This window comes from Balearica regulorum, chromosome 4 (genome assembly GCF_011004875.1).
Source record: "Balearica regulorum gibbericeps isolate bBalReg1 chromosome 4, bBalReg1.pri, whole genome shotgun sequence".
NCBI lineage: Eukaryota > Metazoa > Chordata > Aves > Gruiformes > Gruidae > Balearica > Balearica regulorum.
In genome coordinates this window covers 57,931,664-57,947,209 of record NC_046187.1, presented here as the reverse complement: position 1 = coordinate 57,947,209, position 15,546 = coordinate 57,931,664, and the positions used below count along the sequence as shown (strand labels likewise).

Here is a 15,546-nt window from a genome sequence, read left to right as displayed (position 1 = left end):
CTAATATACATCATTAAATGCAGTTTAACAATGAAAAAAGAAATATCAAAATACAGCCGAAGTGAACATGTTACTATCGTTACACACAAGAACTACTCTGTCATTCAGAATGATCTTTGTATTGCACATCTTTTTTCATTATGGCTGTATTTTTAGAAAAGAAATTTTAACATATTTGTTAATAAGGTTGGGTATTACATTAATCACTGATCCTTCACCATGGCAAAGCAAACTTATTACATATGCTATTTCTAAAGGTGTTCAGATATAATTATATTACGGTGTTTGCAGGCATCTACTGGCTGTACTTGGTACTGTAAGAGAATAATTCATACTGCTGGAAGTCACAGCTATTTTATTTGATTTGCTTAAAAAAAAAAAAAAAGCTGAACACAGTTTTGGTTTTGCTATGTAAACAATCATCCTTTCTAAAGCTTTGTTCTCCAAGGCATACATATTTTCAAATACAGTTTAAACCACAATAATTTATCAATCTTTTCTGCAGCAGCTTCTCTTTCATGTGCAAGAAATAATGTTAGGCTGTTGTTGATCAAGATACAATTTCTCTCTTTGAAATACTCCAGACTAGAAATTAGGAAAATTATTTAAGAGTACAGAAAACAAACGCAGCCAAGAACCTCACAGATATTTCTTCTATTACTGAGAGGTGTACACTAGTTCTAGGGCTGCTAAAAAATTCTGACAGAACAATTTGCTAGTGGAGAAAGAATTTTATTTTTTTTTTAATATCAACTCCTTTAATGAAAACTTTCATTTTCAAATACAGCCCAATGGAGTGGTCCTTGACAGCTGTGTTTCAGAGCTGGGCTAAAACATCCTGGAAAACACCGTTGTGCACTCATTTGGCTTTCCGTCTACAACGGATTAAACATGACCTATTTCAAGAATGACAATGATTCACCTGTTTTGCAGTGAATTTTGTTCTTCATTATGCTCACATGCAACAACACGACAAAATATTTGTTCTTCACAGGAAAAGCCAAGACTTCTGCCTAAATCAGTAATATATTTGTCAGCGACCCTAAGATGTTTTAAAGAAAAACTTTCAAGATAACCAGCAGTTTTTGCCTTACTATAAAATGCACCAGAATTCTCTTGCCAAAAGTAGGAAGAAATTTGAAACAAAAACTGCATACTGGGTAGCTGAAAAGAATTTTCAAATTCTATCTTCCCCTCCTCAGTTTGTTCTCACTTCAGTTAACCACATTCTGTTAAGACAAAACCACACGGGATGTTGCTCTGACCACATCAACTTGCTCAGGACCATCAGCGTAGAAGAAACGAGCAGCATCACAGATTCAAACAAAAACTGTTCCTAGGTCAGATGATGTTTCTAGAAAACTGATTTTTTTTTCATATATGCAGATATAAAGTAAAGAACAGATCTCTATCTATTAGAAGCTGATGCACAACTAGATCCAGGTTAGAAGATTATTTAGATAATTAAAGTTTAAATCATTCAGAGAAGCATTTAGATGGGCTAAGTACACATTTTCAGGAATATTACCCTCTGTTTTCCCTCCCCATCCTCCACTTGTTTCACTCTTCATTAGCCATGTAGCATACTTCCCCTTCTTGAGAACCTCACTCAAGTTCCTAATTTGAATGACAAATAGAGCTATTTAATATTGCTAGTGTTTCTGGGTAAAAATAAACAGTTTCATTCCACTGAGTCTACCCTTCTCTGCTTGTAATAATCAGAAAAATACCCGAGTACGGATTGGTTTCCTTTTGAGAACTACTTTTAATTGCTATGTGAAACCAAAGGTATAATAATTGCATTGTAACATGCTTGTCTGTGTAGGAATGTTCTAGGACAAACACACATTAGAAAAGACAGATCTTGCTATTAAGATCTAAAGTTGTAACAACTACTTCCCCATTTAAATATATGCATAGTGCTAGCGGGAGAGACCTGCTGCCTTGCAACGAACTGTATAACTATCCCTGTCTTTTACCAGAACCATCTCCTGAGCTGCATGCAGGCCTCCATGGGTCTGCAAATAGTTGCTTACAAGTTGCTTAACAACACACAAGCAACAGCAGGAACACACTGGTATCCATCTAGCAAGCAATATGAATACTCTGGGTATGGGAGTAGCTATACAGCAGAGACCACTGTACCAAAAACTCATGTTCCCCAGTGACACCAGTGCTCACCCAACACAATCCCACTGCGTACCAAGAACTATTTGGCAGCCAACTATGTTTTCCTCCTATCTACAAGCTTGTCCGCGGGTTTCACCAAATCCTCAGTTCCCAGAATATGCTTCAGGCCCTGCTCAGACATACCAAGTCCTTGGCATACGTGACTCATGAAGTTACAAGTCAGACACTCAGATTTGTTCAAATTGTATATATACACAGACCAACTAGTGTCTCTTTCAATCCCAGGAGCAAGGTTTTGTACTTGGATTCCTGGAAAAGCGAGACAAAGAAGCTTCAGACCAAAACTTCTGCAAGCTCCTGATAGTCTAGCCAATCACAGAGACCTTGCAAATAGAGGATGCAGAGTTTGCAGCTTTCTATGCTTTGTGTGACAGACTAGATGTTCCACTGAGCAGAAGGGAAGATTTCTGGAATCTCACATGACATACAAAAGTGTAAGAAGTACTATTCTAGAGTAACTGACCTCCAACTTTTTCAGTGACCTTCAAAAAAAAAAAAAAATCCCCAGTGCAGATACAAGATTTAAAACTCTGTATTAGCATTTCTTTCCCTAATTATGCTACATACAGTGTTAAGCAAATCCCAACGCTGTATTTTTCAAGTCTTTCTTAATGACTAACCCTGCTTTTCTGCTCCTCTGAAGCCCTGGGATGAATACCACAAAGGGGTAACATTTTTTGTCACAGTAATCCAAATGTTATTCTATTGTTTCCTTCATCTACAAAATCATGTCTTCTACTGTCAGTGAAGCAAAGTAAGCAAGTAAAACCAGATTGTTTCATGTTCCTTATCAGTAGGCATAAAGATCAATGTAAATAATTTTTTGAGCTTGTTCTTAATTTCTCTGGCCCCTCAGGAAATAAGCAGTCTTTTCCTACTTCAGTTCTACTCCCTCATAATCTGCTAAAATAGGTCTAAGAGCATGCATATTATAAAGCATGTATTTTGTTCCCAATTTAATATGCATCTTCTACAGGAAATGCTTTCCAGCATTTCAGATAACACACATGCATATAACCTCATGTCTACCAAACACACATATTATACAATCGTCTATCACTTTTGAGTTTAAAGAAGTTCTTCATTTCTTCCAAGAGGAGAAATTAACTAATCACAGGGGGCAAAAAAAAAAAGAATTTTGTAGTGGTCTAAAGTATATTAAGAGAAAAAATAATCTCTTAAAAAAAAAAAAGGTCAGTCATGTTTAGACAGGTCAAAAAAAAAAAAAGAGCTTCTATTGTGAAAAAGTAGTATCAAAATGTCAAATAAGTCTTTTGTAAATCTCAATTTCACGGAAGGAATACACATTTTTTTAAAAACATGATTTACAAATCCATTTTTGTATCACATATCAGAAGTGAACTATTTTAATCCAAGCAACTCATGAGTCTGCAACTATTTCAGTAAGATTCAAACCTTAGGTACAGAACCAAAGAACAGCCACTCTGACATCACAGTACTATGCTGATGTTAGAGAGACCCTCTCAAACATAACGTAGTCCAATGACATGTCATTATTCCTAGAAGACAAATTGGGAAGACATTTTTAATTAAAGAGTAAGCAAGCATATGGGGTTTTGGTTTTTAAAAGGTCTTCCATGACAAATTTAATTCTCTCCCAAAATCTCCAGCATGCTGGGTTCCCATGACAAGACATTTTGCGACCAATATCAAAATAACGTTGGATCTCTTAAATGCATCTTAAATTCTGTTCTGCAGAATGCAGTAGTGTCAGTCTTTCAGTAAAGTAAGAAGTTCTGATTATATCTACCTGAAAAGGTCAGGAATACAAGCCCTTCCAGAAAAAAAAAAAAGGATGAACAACACATGAAGATCTCAAGGACACTTTAAAATATTTAATAATGTCTCATTCTAGTACTTTGCAATTTAAAGTGAATTTAAGATTAATATTAATTTGTAATTATTTCTGAATTTCTTCACAGTAATATGCGCATTACATAGATGCATTTTGTCCCAAACATGACCAAAACATGTCGCTTACCTTTTCATTATTGTAATAAGAAATGCTGTCTCCATCAAACTTAACCCAGCGCTTCTGAAACATACGTTTGCTGTGAATCAAAAATTAATACACTTAAAATTATAAATACAACATAACACTGGCTTTTAAGAATGTCTCAAGCACAAACTATAAAAAGTTCAAGCCATGTTAAGCTTCCTGTGCTTCAGCCTAAACACTCTGAAAATTAAAATAAATAGCCAAATCATATCTTTTCAAAAGGAGAATGCTGATTTCAACTATAATAATAATATCTGGAAACAAGAAGTGCAATATTACTTGACTTCTTTTATAAATCAGTGTCTTCATGTTTTTAATCAATTCAGTTTCCTCTCTCTCTCTTTCCTCTCCATGTTCTCTATATCACATCTAAAGTGACAGATGAAAAAGAACTTTCAATAATGTAATTTTGCTTGAAACTAACAATGAGAAATGACTATTTTTATTGGAGGCAAAGGAATATTCTGAACACAGAGCATACCTTTAAGTGTTGCAAGCTCTGTAAGATACTTTCCAAAAAGGAACCTAAAAGGACCATGTCATTCCCATCTTTACGAGAAGGACATCTCTGTTTACAGACTACGGTATCTTCACTCATCAACGTCTCCTGAACACTCTCTTCCCTGGCCAATGACTGAATAGCGGTCACACCAAATCACTCGACAAGTACAACATAGCATTTCATTTTCAATCTGTGTTATCAACTGGACATCATTAATGAGAAGCTCATTTGATTATTTCAGTTTGCTGTTAATTCACGCTCTATAAGGACCTCATAAAAAAATATTTTTACATGAACCTGAAGTAATCTGTTATGCTCATTTAAAATGTTGACAGCCTATTAGTTATCACCTATAAAAGTTTCAATTCTAAAATCTATTAAACAAGTTAATTAAGCAAGAACAAGACCCCACTCTAACTTCTCTTTTACCAACGTTATTTCCTTTCCTGCTAAATGAGTGCTCTGCTTTAGGATTAGTAGACTGTGATAGTTTATCAAAACTTTAATCAAATAGCAGCTCTGGCTTAATTAACTTGTATTATATGACTACAATAAATCATCATTTTTCATAACCTGGAAAGGCCAATGTAAAATCTATTTCCCATTAAAATGTCAATAAACTTCAAGATGATGCAGGGAAGAAAAAGTGAACCTAAGTACCACATGCAATGGGAGTAAACTGAATGGCTTTACAATTTATAGTGAGTTAACTAAAAAGAGAAGCTGTAGTTTAAATACACAATTTGTAGCAATTTAAGAAAACAATATATATTCATTCGCCTGAAGAGACACAAAATGCCAGGTGTAATTGGGAGCTCTATAAAAAGAAGGGAAGTGGCAGGGGAAAACAGAAAGAAACATTCAGTTGGCAGAGACTGAAATAAAATATGACAGTGCTTTAAGGGATGAAAAAATCTTTTTTTTTTTTCCCCCCTTTGGTTGGTTTCTTTAAGTCTTCAGATATTTGAGAAATGGTATTGTAAGGAAGAGAACCAAAAAAACATAGCATTCCTTAAGCCATGCTTAAGAAAAAGTCCTTGAAATTTAGTCAAGCAATATCACTGGCTCAAGGCTAATGACCCTGCAATTGCTCTACTCAGTCCTAACCAGTACTAGTTTTGCGGTTAACTCATTATCTTTTTCAAATAAGATATTCTCACACAGTACTTTGGATAAAGCCTTCACACTTTGTTCACAACTCTCTTCGTTCAAATAGCACAAGATGAGTCAACTGGAACTAAGAACTATACTTTCTATCACTCTATTAACTAACTGCCAAAAGTGTTATTAAAAAAAGTCCTTTAAAGTGAAATAAAACAAAAGCTAAAGCTAACTGCAGCTTTCTGAGAAGTCAATACACGAACAATTCTGAAAAAATGTGCAAATGCATATTATACTGAGAAAACATCTTTTGACTCTGTATATAATTACTCTTTGATTCTTTAACAAATGTAAACAATGACAATCCATAAATGTGAGTGAAACTTTTGAAACAATTTAAAAAAAAAAATTTCAGCAGATTGAAATTCCATAATGGTAAATAGGTTTATTAAACCAGGTTTATTCCTTCTTTTTATTCAGCTTGAACAATGTATCACTGTATTAACAGAAATAAAGCCAAAATCAAAGAAATTAAAAACTTGCTAAATCACAACTCTTAAAAAGGATCAAAAAACCCCAACCAAACAACCTAGAAATTGTTCCTTCCAGTGGGTTCAAACCAGATTGTATTCTCCACCAATTTAATAACTTTGTTACTAAATCAAAAAATACCTAATTGCTGTACTAGTTTATGAGTAATGATGATAATTATAGCCACAAATAGTGAAAGGAAAGGCCAAAGAGTTTAGTATCACCTTTCAGTGTAACTACACATAAAGTTCTAAGAAGAATGCAGAACTACTAACGCTTGAGCAGTACAGTAAAATAGACGTATTACAGCACTAACAAGGACAACAACTTTAATTTCTAGATCCTAAGTACTAGTGAAAAGTAGAAATAGACTTAAAAAGTAGAATTGTGCCACTTGGAATACAAAAAGGAGTTCAGAAGAAAGTCATAAGAATAAGTGGAGAACTGGAAACTACAATTTAAAACGATGAATGGTCTATCCAGTTTAGTAAGGAGGAGATTAGAAGAATCTCATCAGGGTTTGCAAGTTTTTATGAAGGGAAGATCTGATAATGGAGTGCTCTAATGTAAAACAATCTAAGAAGAGCTGGAATTTTAAGTCTATTAAAACAATTAAACTTTTAAAAATAACAGAAATTAAACATAAGATTTTTTTCATCTACAAATGCAGCAAAGAGTCTATTCTCTACTGTGCTCCTCTCTCCTCCTTTGAAATTTTAAAGCAAGACTTGGGCTCAGATTCTTCCCATTAAACTTTATGCAGATCAATAAACTAAACTAGGGAGACAATCTACCCTAGATGCATTTCTAAACTCAAAGCTCAACTTACACACACAGTTCTGAAACCAAGAGGATCTCCCGTCACAGTAATTACTAATTTATATATCCATGTCCAAATTGGTAAAGTAGTATTTCAGAATCAGAGTCTGTTTTCACTTTGTGGCCAACAGAATATCAGTAAAAATGTACAGATTGGAAACATTGCTACAAATCAATTCTGTATTTTTTTGCTACAGAGTGGTGATCAACATTTTTAACAAAAATATTTTTCCTGAGTGCACCTCCTAAATAAACCTTAAAATAGGTAACATCATTAAAAACTAAGAATTCAGAAGAGCCCTATGCTCTTGCAAAAGTTCCTTTTCCTTTCCCACCACAGATAGTAAGCAGTGACCAAACACTAACTTAACAGCTCTCACGCAAACATACATCTTCACAATTATACAGTAATTACTGCAGATACCATACCCTTGAGGGGATAATTTATCCAGCCATCCTGCTTTAACCTTTTTCACCGATGGTCCATAAAAACAAGCATACGGTGTTATCGATTCATTTCCAGTCGAAGCTTGATCTCCATCAAATTGCCGAAAATGTATTTGTTCACTGGCCAAGCAATCTGAATCTCCACTTTGTATCTTACTACAAGATGGCGAGTGTGTTTTAGCTTTATTTTTCTTTTTCTTTAAAGGCAAAGAACATTGTTCCACAACAGAATATACAGATTCACTTTCGGATTCTCCTGGTGCTAATGATTTGTTTTCCTGAGACAGGGATTCATTTTTTGCAAATTCCTTTGTCTTCCCTTCCTGATTATTAAACGAACTAGAAAGAAAAAGTGCATTTTAGTTTTAATGTATTGGTACAATGCACAAATACATAAAATTAATTAGAGCAAATATTAATAAGACATCTTTAAATATGTTTATAAAACTCATTTAACCATTGCAATAACCACAGACACGCTAAACACAATGTATCTTAAAACTATGACCATACTGAACCCTAATTTCTCCATGCAACAGGACTGGTAGCAAGGTAACACTTGCTGGTTCCTTTAGAAGCCTGAACAGAAATTTAAAGTAAATTCTCCTTCCTCAGAAAACTAGCCTGATTTATTTTAATATTTTGGAGGATGTGCAATATCATCTCTCTCTTTGCTCTCCCACCTCAACAGAAGCCAGGTACAGACTGGGGACTTAAGGACCACATTAGTTCCTATTTCATCAAACTGGCCACTGCCTCATGATAGAAGTAGAGAATGTTTTTTAGTTTTGTGGAATGTTTTTTAGTTTTGTGTTTGTTCAGGTTTGGGTTTTTTTGTTGGTTTGGTTTTTTTTTTGGGGGGGGGGGGGGGGATGTTGGGAGGTTGGTTTGTTGGGGTTTTTTTCCTAATGAGGTGGTTGAGTATGAGAGTACTCAGACATGGTTAGCTAGGAGACATACAAAAACAAAACTTGTATGTTCCTTGTTCTGATTGGGGAAAAGAGGGACATCTTCCAAATCCACAAGATTCTGAAATCTGGGTTAGACAGTCTCAGAACAGCCACAGAGAAGCCAAACTTCACCTCATATAGCATGGGGTAAAGGCTCAAATAATAAAAAAAAATAATAAATACAGTCATGGTTGTGCCTTTAGAGGTAGAGATCTACTTGTGAAATCAGTAAATTACTGTCCTCTTTATGCTTTGATACTGTGAATTTCTCTATAATTCTTATTTAATACCGTAAATTCTTGTAAGAAGAAAACTCTTCATTCATTCCTAGATCCAATTTATTTTCACAAGCCAGGAATTCATCTCCATGAAGTTCCTAGAAAAGAAATATATTGTAACCAACATTTGTACTGAAGTAGTAAGTGATGTTTAAATTTCCATAGACATAAATCACACACAAACAGCCTAACTAGCAAAGCTAGTCTTTGCCACATTTTCAAATATGCATTTGAAAGATGTTTTTAAAAGTATTTCAAGAAATGTTATTTTTAATATTTTCATTTTAAATAATAATAATACTCCGATAAAACATTCTAGCATAGTCCAAAATACCCGATACAAATTAAAGAAATTCAGTGCACAGAAATATCAGCAATCTGATTTTTCTTGAGGCACAACTGAATATTATTTTTACCCTGTAATTTTGTAACCTCAAGAGCCACGTGTTGCATGCATGTTAAATATACCACTTATGATTTGCCACTGCTAACCTATCTTTTATATCAATACTTCATCTCTGAATTAAATGTACAGCCTTCACAGTACAATAAAGATAAAATAATTGTGAATTCAAATTCCTACAGTAAGACTGAACTAAGTCATATTGAATATAACTCGCACTTTCTTGCCAAGCTCTTCTTCCTAAAAGGTTCATTTATTAATATTTGTTTAGAAATCTTGATCACAAACTACCTGCAGTGTACAAAATGTCAAGGTTAACACTGTTCAGGAACATTACATTACACACTTCCTAAACTTGATCTGACAATCATATTGCATTACTAAACTTCTCAATACTTGTCGTTCTTCCTTTGAAAAACAACAAACTAAAACGAACATCTTGGTACCTTCTGAATGAAGCATTTTAATTTTCTCATTTAAGCTTTGCTGTGTATGTCATAAAGCTGAAGGGTGGCAGAAAAAAAAGTGGATAAGCCTTCACAACAGTTGCCATTTATTTTCTGAGCAGCAGTACCTCATCTTGTACTTGAGGGCTGTACCTTGGCAACATGAAAAGGCAAGCTTAAAAAAGCACATAGCCCAAAGCAGAGTCTGTGTATACTGCAGCAAAAATTGTGGAAATCACAGCCTGCTGCTAGGATAAAGCTAGGAGAAGAGTCTGCTTTCCTCTGCAAGCCAGATCCATTCTAAAAAAAAACACCCACCAAAAAACAACCACCACCCACCACTACCACCCACACACCACACTATTAACTATGTTGTAACACCAAGGATTAGACCAAAAAATTTAAAAATAAAACACCCATGCACCTTGCAAACAAACTCAGTGGAAAACTCAAAAGCAATCTGTCCACTGCTTATCAAATGCTTGGATTGACTGGAACATCACAAAAGGAGGGGAAATGGCAGTGTCCCACTTCTATGCAATCGTCAAGAGGCTAATATATATCACTCAGGAAGCATCTGCACAGTAAACATGGTCAGCGCCTTTTATCTTCATTTGCTTATCAGGATGCAACCGCAAATCATACCCACTGAAGCTATGTGGTAGTACCTCTTCCTCCCTCACACGAACCATTAGTATAACACCTCTATGTCCTGCTTGTGCCCACTCTACAATCTCCAGCACTTGGGCAAGTGAATTCACAGAGCCTGAGAATTTCCAAGCAATAATCAAGAAATGTGTATCTATTTCTAGTAGATTTTAAAAATGTAGAAGTCCACAAACGAAGAGAGGTTGTGGGGACAGGAAGTTCTGTTTGCTCACAAAGACACGTTTCACCCAAATTAAATCCCAAACATTTCCAAAGTGTTGTTTACAGAATTACTCTGCAAGATGCTCAGACTCAAGATGAGACAAAACTCCCACCTCCCGCAAATCTCTGAGGTATTATACAAAGGTAGTTAGCAGCAGCATTTTCTCCTGTAGACCCCTTTATAAGAGAAGTATTTCTTAAGAGATAGGTATATACTCTACACAGAAACTGCCTCTAAATATGCACTGTTCTTATGCACCTATCCTTAAGGAAGAAATCTGGCTTCTGGATCCCAGAGAGATGGAACTGCCTGCTTGCAGCCCTGTATAAAAATCTTGTATTTTCTATTGGGAAATAATTCAGATGCATTTTTGGTTTTAGCTTTTTTTTTTTTTTTTAAGATGCAGTCTTGATCACAACAGCAAGTCAGGAAAGTTGAATGCTAAAACATGGACTGCATGAAGAGTACTGGGACTGAGGGAATATTAAACAAAGACTCAACACCACTCAGGACAGGCATCTTCCTTAACAGACATTGCCCTAGTCTTCTATTAATGTCACACAGCTCTCCTCAGGCTGATTCTTGAACCATGGTTTAGCAATACAATTTTATAACAGGGCCATAAAGACAAATTCCTCCTTTCAAAATATGAAGGGTTCTTATTTTAAAGTGTTAAAATTTGCAATCTGGCCAGCATTCCACAGTATCACAATGCTTTGGAGCTCACATAGTTTACTGAACTCAATATGCATGTTTAATTTAGTCTGACAGGCTACAGCAAGAAATAAAGCCAATACTTTACTCTAGAGGTCTGAATTCATTAGAATTCAGTTTTTCTGTGAAGGAATTCTAAAATACTTGACTCTTCAGTTGGACACAACAATAAATCAGCTCTAAAACATTTGGATTTTTAGTTATGTTGTTTTTAAATAAATACTAAAAAAATGTTCTTTCTTCAGGTTGCCCTTTTGAGGTTTCTGCTTCTAGCTGTCTTTCTTCCTGACCTAAGTCAAAGGCATATTTTCTTTATAACCGTAATTCCTTGTTCTCTCATGCTCACTTACCTCCAGTCTGCAGTGACTCATTACCTATTTCTACAGACACGCCCTTTATAAAAGCCTATCGAAGCCTTTTCTTCTGTACACCAATGAAACAGGAAGAAGGGTAATGGCCAACTTACAAGCCCTTAGAACAAACTTCAGTCAGTATAACAATTTGCTATGTTTTCTTGTATATAGAAAAACTATATTCTCATGTGAGGTTACCTCTTAAAATGAAGCAGCAGTTACAAGCCCTAAAATCTCAGATAATTTACAGTGTTATTCAGACTTTCTTATTTGTTTCTAGGATACTAGATGTCTACTGAAAAAAAATCTGAAAGTGAAATCTATCTTAAGACCTTTGTTTTATGGTTCCTCATGACCTTTGTCTGCAATTAAGTTCTAACGGAATCAAAATTAACTATGAAGTTTCCAACAGGCATGTGATAAATATAACTCAAAAAACCGTTCACTTTCATGTAACTGATACTTAAAATCCAAATCTTCAGATCAGGGAAAGCATGTTATAATATACTGCATTAATCATGATTCTACAACCAGCAGAAATAGCAATTTTATTTAAAGCAGTTAATCCAGTTTAACAGCATGGTATTTTTGTATTTGGTGCCTTTATAAGATAAGAAAGACTGCTGACAAACTTCCTGTGTATGCTTTTTTATAACCTTTTCAATGAAACATGCAGAATAATGCTACGAAGTAACAAGGCGGCTAGGGAAATTTTTCTGGAAAACCTTCTTATGCCATTGAACTAATTACAAAAAAAGTTAAATTTTTAATTTTTAAAGACATTGGCACAGACAAGACACTGTACACAAGGAAAGAAAACAAAAGCTCAAAAGTCACTTTTGTGTACAGATAAGAATTAGAAGGAGAAACAAGACATGAATTTATGCATGCCTCCTTAAAAAGTCAACAAAAAAAAAAAGCATATTTCTAAAGAAAAGAAAGTACACACCAAAAGTAGAGATCATTTTTATGCCTCTAAATCCACATCCATTAGAGGATGGAATTTGAAGCACTTATTTTCACTGAACAATTCTTAAAAAATTAGATTTGGAAAAAAATATCCTAGACTCCATTTGAGTAGCTTTCATTTTAGTCAACAGTTTAAAAAGTGAAACATTAGAGTGAAGACCAGGACAGAAACTAAGAATAATTTGCTGTTTTCTCTAACTCGGTGGCTTGAGATTGGCTGGGACAAGTATAAGCAATCACAGAACCAACAATTCTGGTCTGCATCCAGCTGAGACGGAAGAAGGAGCTGGGATTCATGGCATTTGGCGGATGCCTCACCAAGATAATTTGCCTCCCAGACCTTACATGATTCAGAAGTCTCTCCACATGTCATCTACAGCATTCACACCATTAATTACTGACCCCAACAAAAATGTTCACTTCAGAGAATCCTACAAAAGAAGTGACTTTCTGGGTATGCAGCAAGTTTAGGGGGTGCATGAAAAATATCAGAAGTCCTGAAAACTTTCATACACAGGAATTAAAAAAGGCTATGGCTGAAAGTGACCATCTAAGCTAACATTTAAGCTGCTTTCACAGGACATACACAAGCCTGTGTAGAAACGCCCAGTCTTGATCTGCAATTATTGAAGACAGAAAAGCCACTTTTACCTTTACTAGTTAATTCTAATGGTTATCCATGAGTTAACCTCACTTATGCACAAAATATTACAATATTCCACTGTACCTAAGAGGGTAAAAGGAAGGCATCAAAGTAGTCTGCAATTACCTGTAACTGATTGTTTTGCATTTGATATGGCAGCTTTGGGCATTAAAAAAGTCAGTCATCTGTACTGTTGTTTAAAAAAACGAAACAAAAAAAACCCTAACCAACACACATCACAGCTTCCTATTACTATTGAACAGTACAAAGTTTATCTCAATATTAAGAAAAGCCAGCAGCCCACAAATATTTACACTATAAACCTTTTGCATGTACCTAAAACGACAGAAAAGGTACTGGGAACTGAAAAAGTAGAGGGGAAAAAGAATTAAAGGCAATATAAAACACTTAACATGAACATTAAAGTGAAGATAGACTATTTATATCCAGATTCTCAACTTACTTTAGCACCTTTAGGGTTGTCACAAATGAAGGTTTCCCCATATGGTGAGATGATGGGTGGCTTTTCTTCTGTGAAAGTTTCTTTAAGCAAAAAAACAAAACAGAGTCATACAGTGCAATGCTCTACCAAAGTGCTAATGAAATTAACAAGGGATATCATTTTTTTGCTTGTGATTTCTCTGTCCTTCTCAGAAAAATATGAAGAACAAGAAACAGTTTCCCATCTCTAACTGAACTCTAGACACATTTTTCCCCTCAGACACTACCTACTCAGATACTACCACAATTACTACATAACTTGGATATATCCTGCATACAGGCATTTTCTTCTTTCCTACCCTGCATCAAGATAAAAAAAAACCCCACACAAAACCCACAACTTATGTTGCATACTTTTAGGAGAAATAACTCCAAAGCGTCCTTTATTCTGACTTCAAAAACCACAAAAACTCATTTGTGCACAATCTTCAGTTTGTCACCAAGTATTTGCTTGAAATTAATACGCATCACTTCAAACAAGACATACCACGAGAGTATGAAAGAACTTTTGTTTACAACTGACCGCACAAGACTTAAATTCTTCCAGTAAACTATTTAATACAATTAATTTCCTGTTATTTCCTGCAGCTACAAGCACTAACAAATGAAGCTACATTAGTCAGGAATATGGTCCTTATATCTTTCAAGAAAAAGCTAACTCTGCTTAAAAAAATCTGGATCTAATCTTAGAAACTCAAAACACTGTAGTCTAAAAAAGTATATTAAAATAAATGAGGCTTAAAGACTGAATTTTCTAATTTTCTTTTTATTAGTTCACAAACAAAAACTAAGTAAAAATGCAGAAGTGGTTAAATGCTCTGCTATTACATAATCACTTTTTCCAGACCTTCCAGATGCCCAATATTTCTTAAAATAAGCAATACTCATTTTAGACAACTTTGGTCTGAGGTTTGTTTTTTTCCTCAATCTTCAAAATGTGAATATCAACATGTTTAACTCACTGTTTTGTGAAATTTGCCTTCCAGTGCAAGATATATTTGCAAGATCCACATTTCTTCTTTTTTGAAGGGAACTTGAACAAAACAAAGCACAAAATGAAAACATTAAGTGAAATTTCCCAGAAATGGAGCAAAAAAAATCTTATGGAGTTAAACCACTAAAATTATATACAAATACAGAAATAGTCAATTTTAATTTTTGAGAAATTTTCTGATCTAAAAGTCAACAATGTCTTTTCCTCCCTTTATGACAATGAATACTTCTCTGATCCTAGCACACATCTTGAGTTTGGGTTTTGGGTTTTTTTGTTTGTTTTGAATTGACCTTATGATACATTTAGATTGCTGGGAAGCATGGAGATCTTCCACTCTTCCCCCATCCTTTATCTTCTCTTCTCCCTCGCACTGATTACCAATGACTATATTTGAAGAAGGAGGTACTATGAAAATCTGATTTAATGTTAAGCTCAAAGGGAGCCTGGGCATAGAAATCCAGACAAAACATACTCTTAACCACTGAAAAAAAAATAATAAAAAATTACTTTCCTAAAGTGAACTTTTTCCCAGAAAGTTTTCTGAGACATAAACAAGATTGCATTGAAAATGCCTGTGACTACCACTGCAGATTTTGTAGATCAGTAAGAATATATTCCCATATACAACAAAAGAATTATTTTATTATTGGTGTTGTGCTGGCCCCCAAGTATTTCAGCAATTTCATGTATAGTGGCACTCATAATGCTGCTAAGTATCACATTTTTTTAATTATTATCATTACTACTACTATTAATATTATTGAGATTTCAGGCTGAGACAGCAGCTTAAACAACAACACAGGAAAAAATATGC

The 15,546-nt window shown here is 34.7% G+C and overlaps 1 protein-coding gene across 4 annotated transcripts in view; it reads right to left on the bottom strand.

The window, feature by feature from the left end:
• The window catches only part of ARAP2 (ArfGAP with RhoGAP domain, ankyrin repeat and PH domain 2), a 136,976-nt gene that overhangs the window by 107,482 nt on the left and 13,948 nt on the right, over window positions 1-15,546 (bottom strand). For all 4 annotated transcript variants that reach the window (XR_012835383.1, XR_012835384.1, XM_075752342.1 and 1 more), the window contains exons 3-7: window positions 14,701-14,771; window positions 13,701-13,780; window positions 8,851-8,936; window positions 7,593-7,949; window positions 4,193-4,262 (exon numbers count right to left, since the gene is read on the bottom strand). Coding sequence is in view for 2 of the 4 variants with exons in the window: in XM_075752342.1 (XP_075608457.1) it covers window positions 4,193-4,262; window positions 7,593-7,949; window positions 8,851-8,936; window positions 13,701-13,780; window positions 14,701-14,771 (664 nt within the window). In the remaining 2 variants the exon portion in view is untranslated. The remainder of the gene's footprint in view (window positions 1-4,192; window positions 4,263-7,592; window positions 7,950-8,850; window positions 8,937-13,700; window positions 13,781-14,700; window positions 14,772-15,546) is intronic.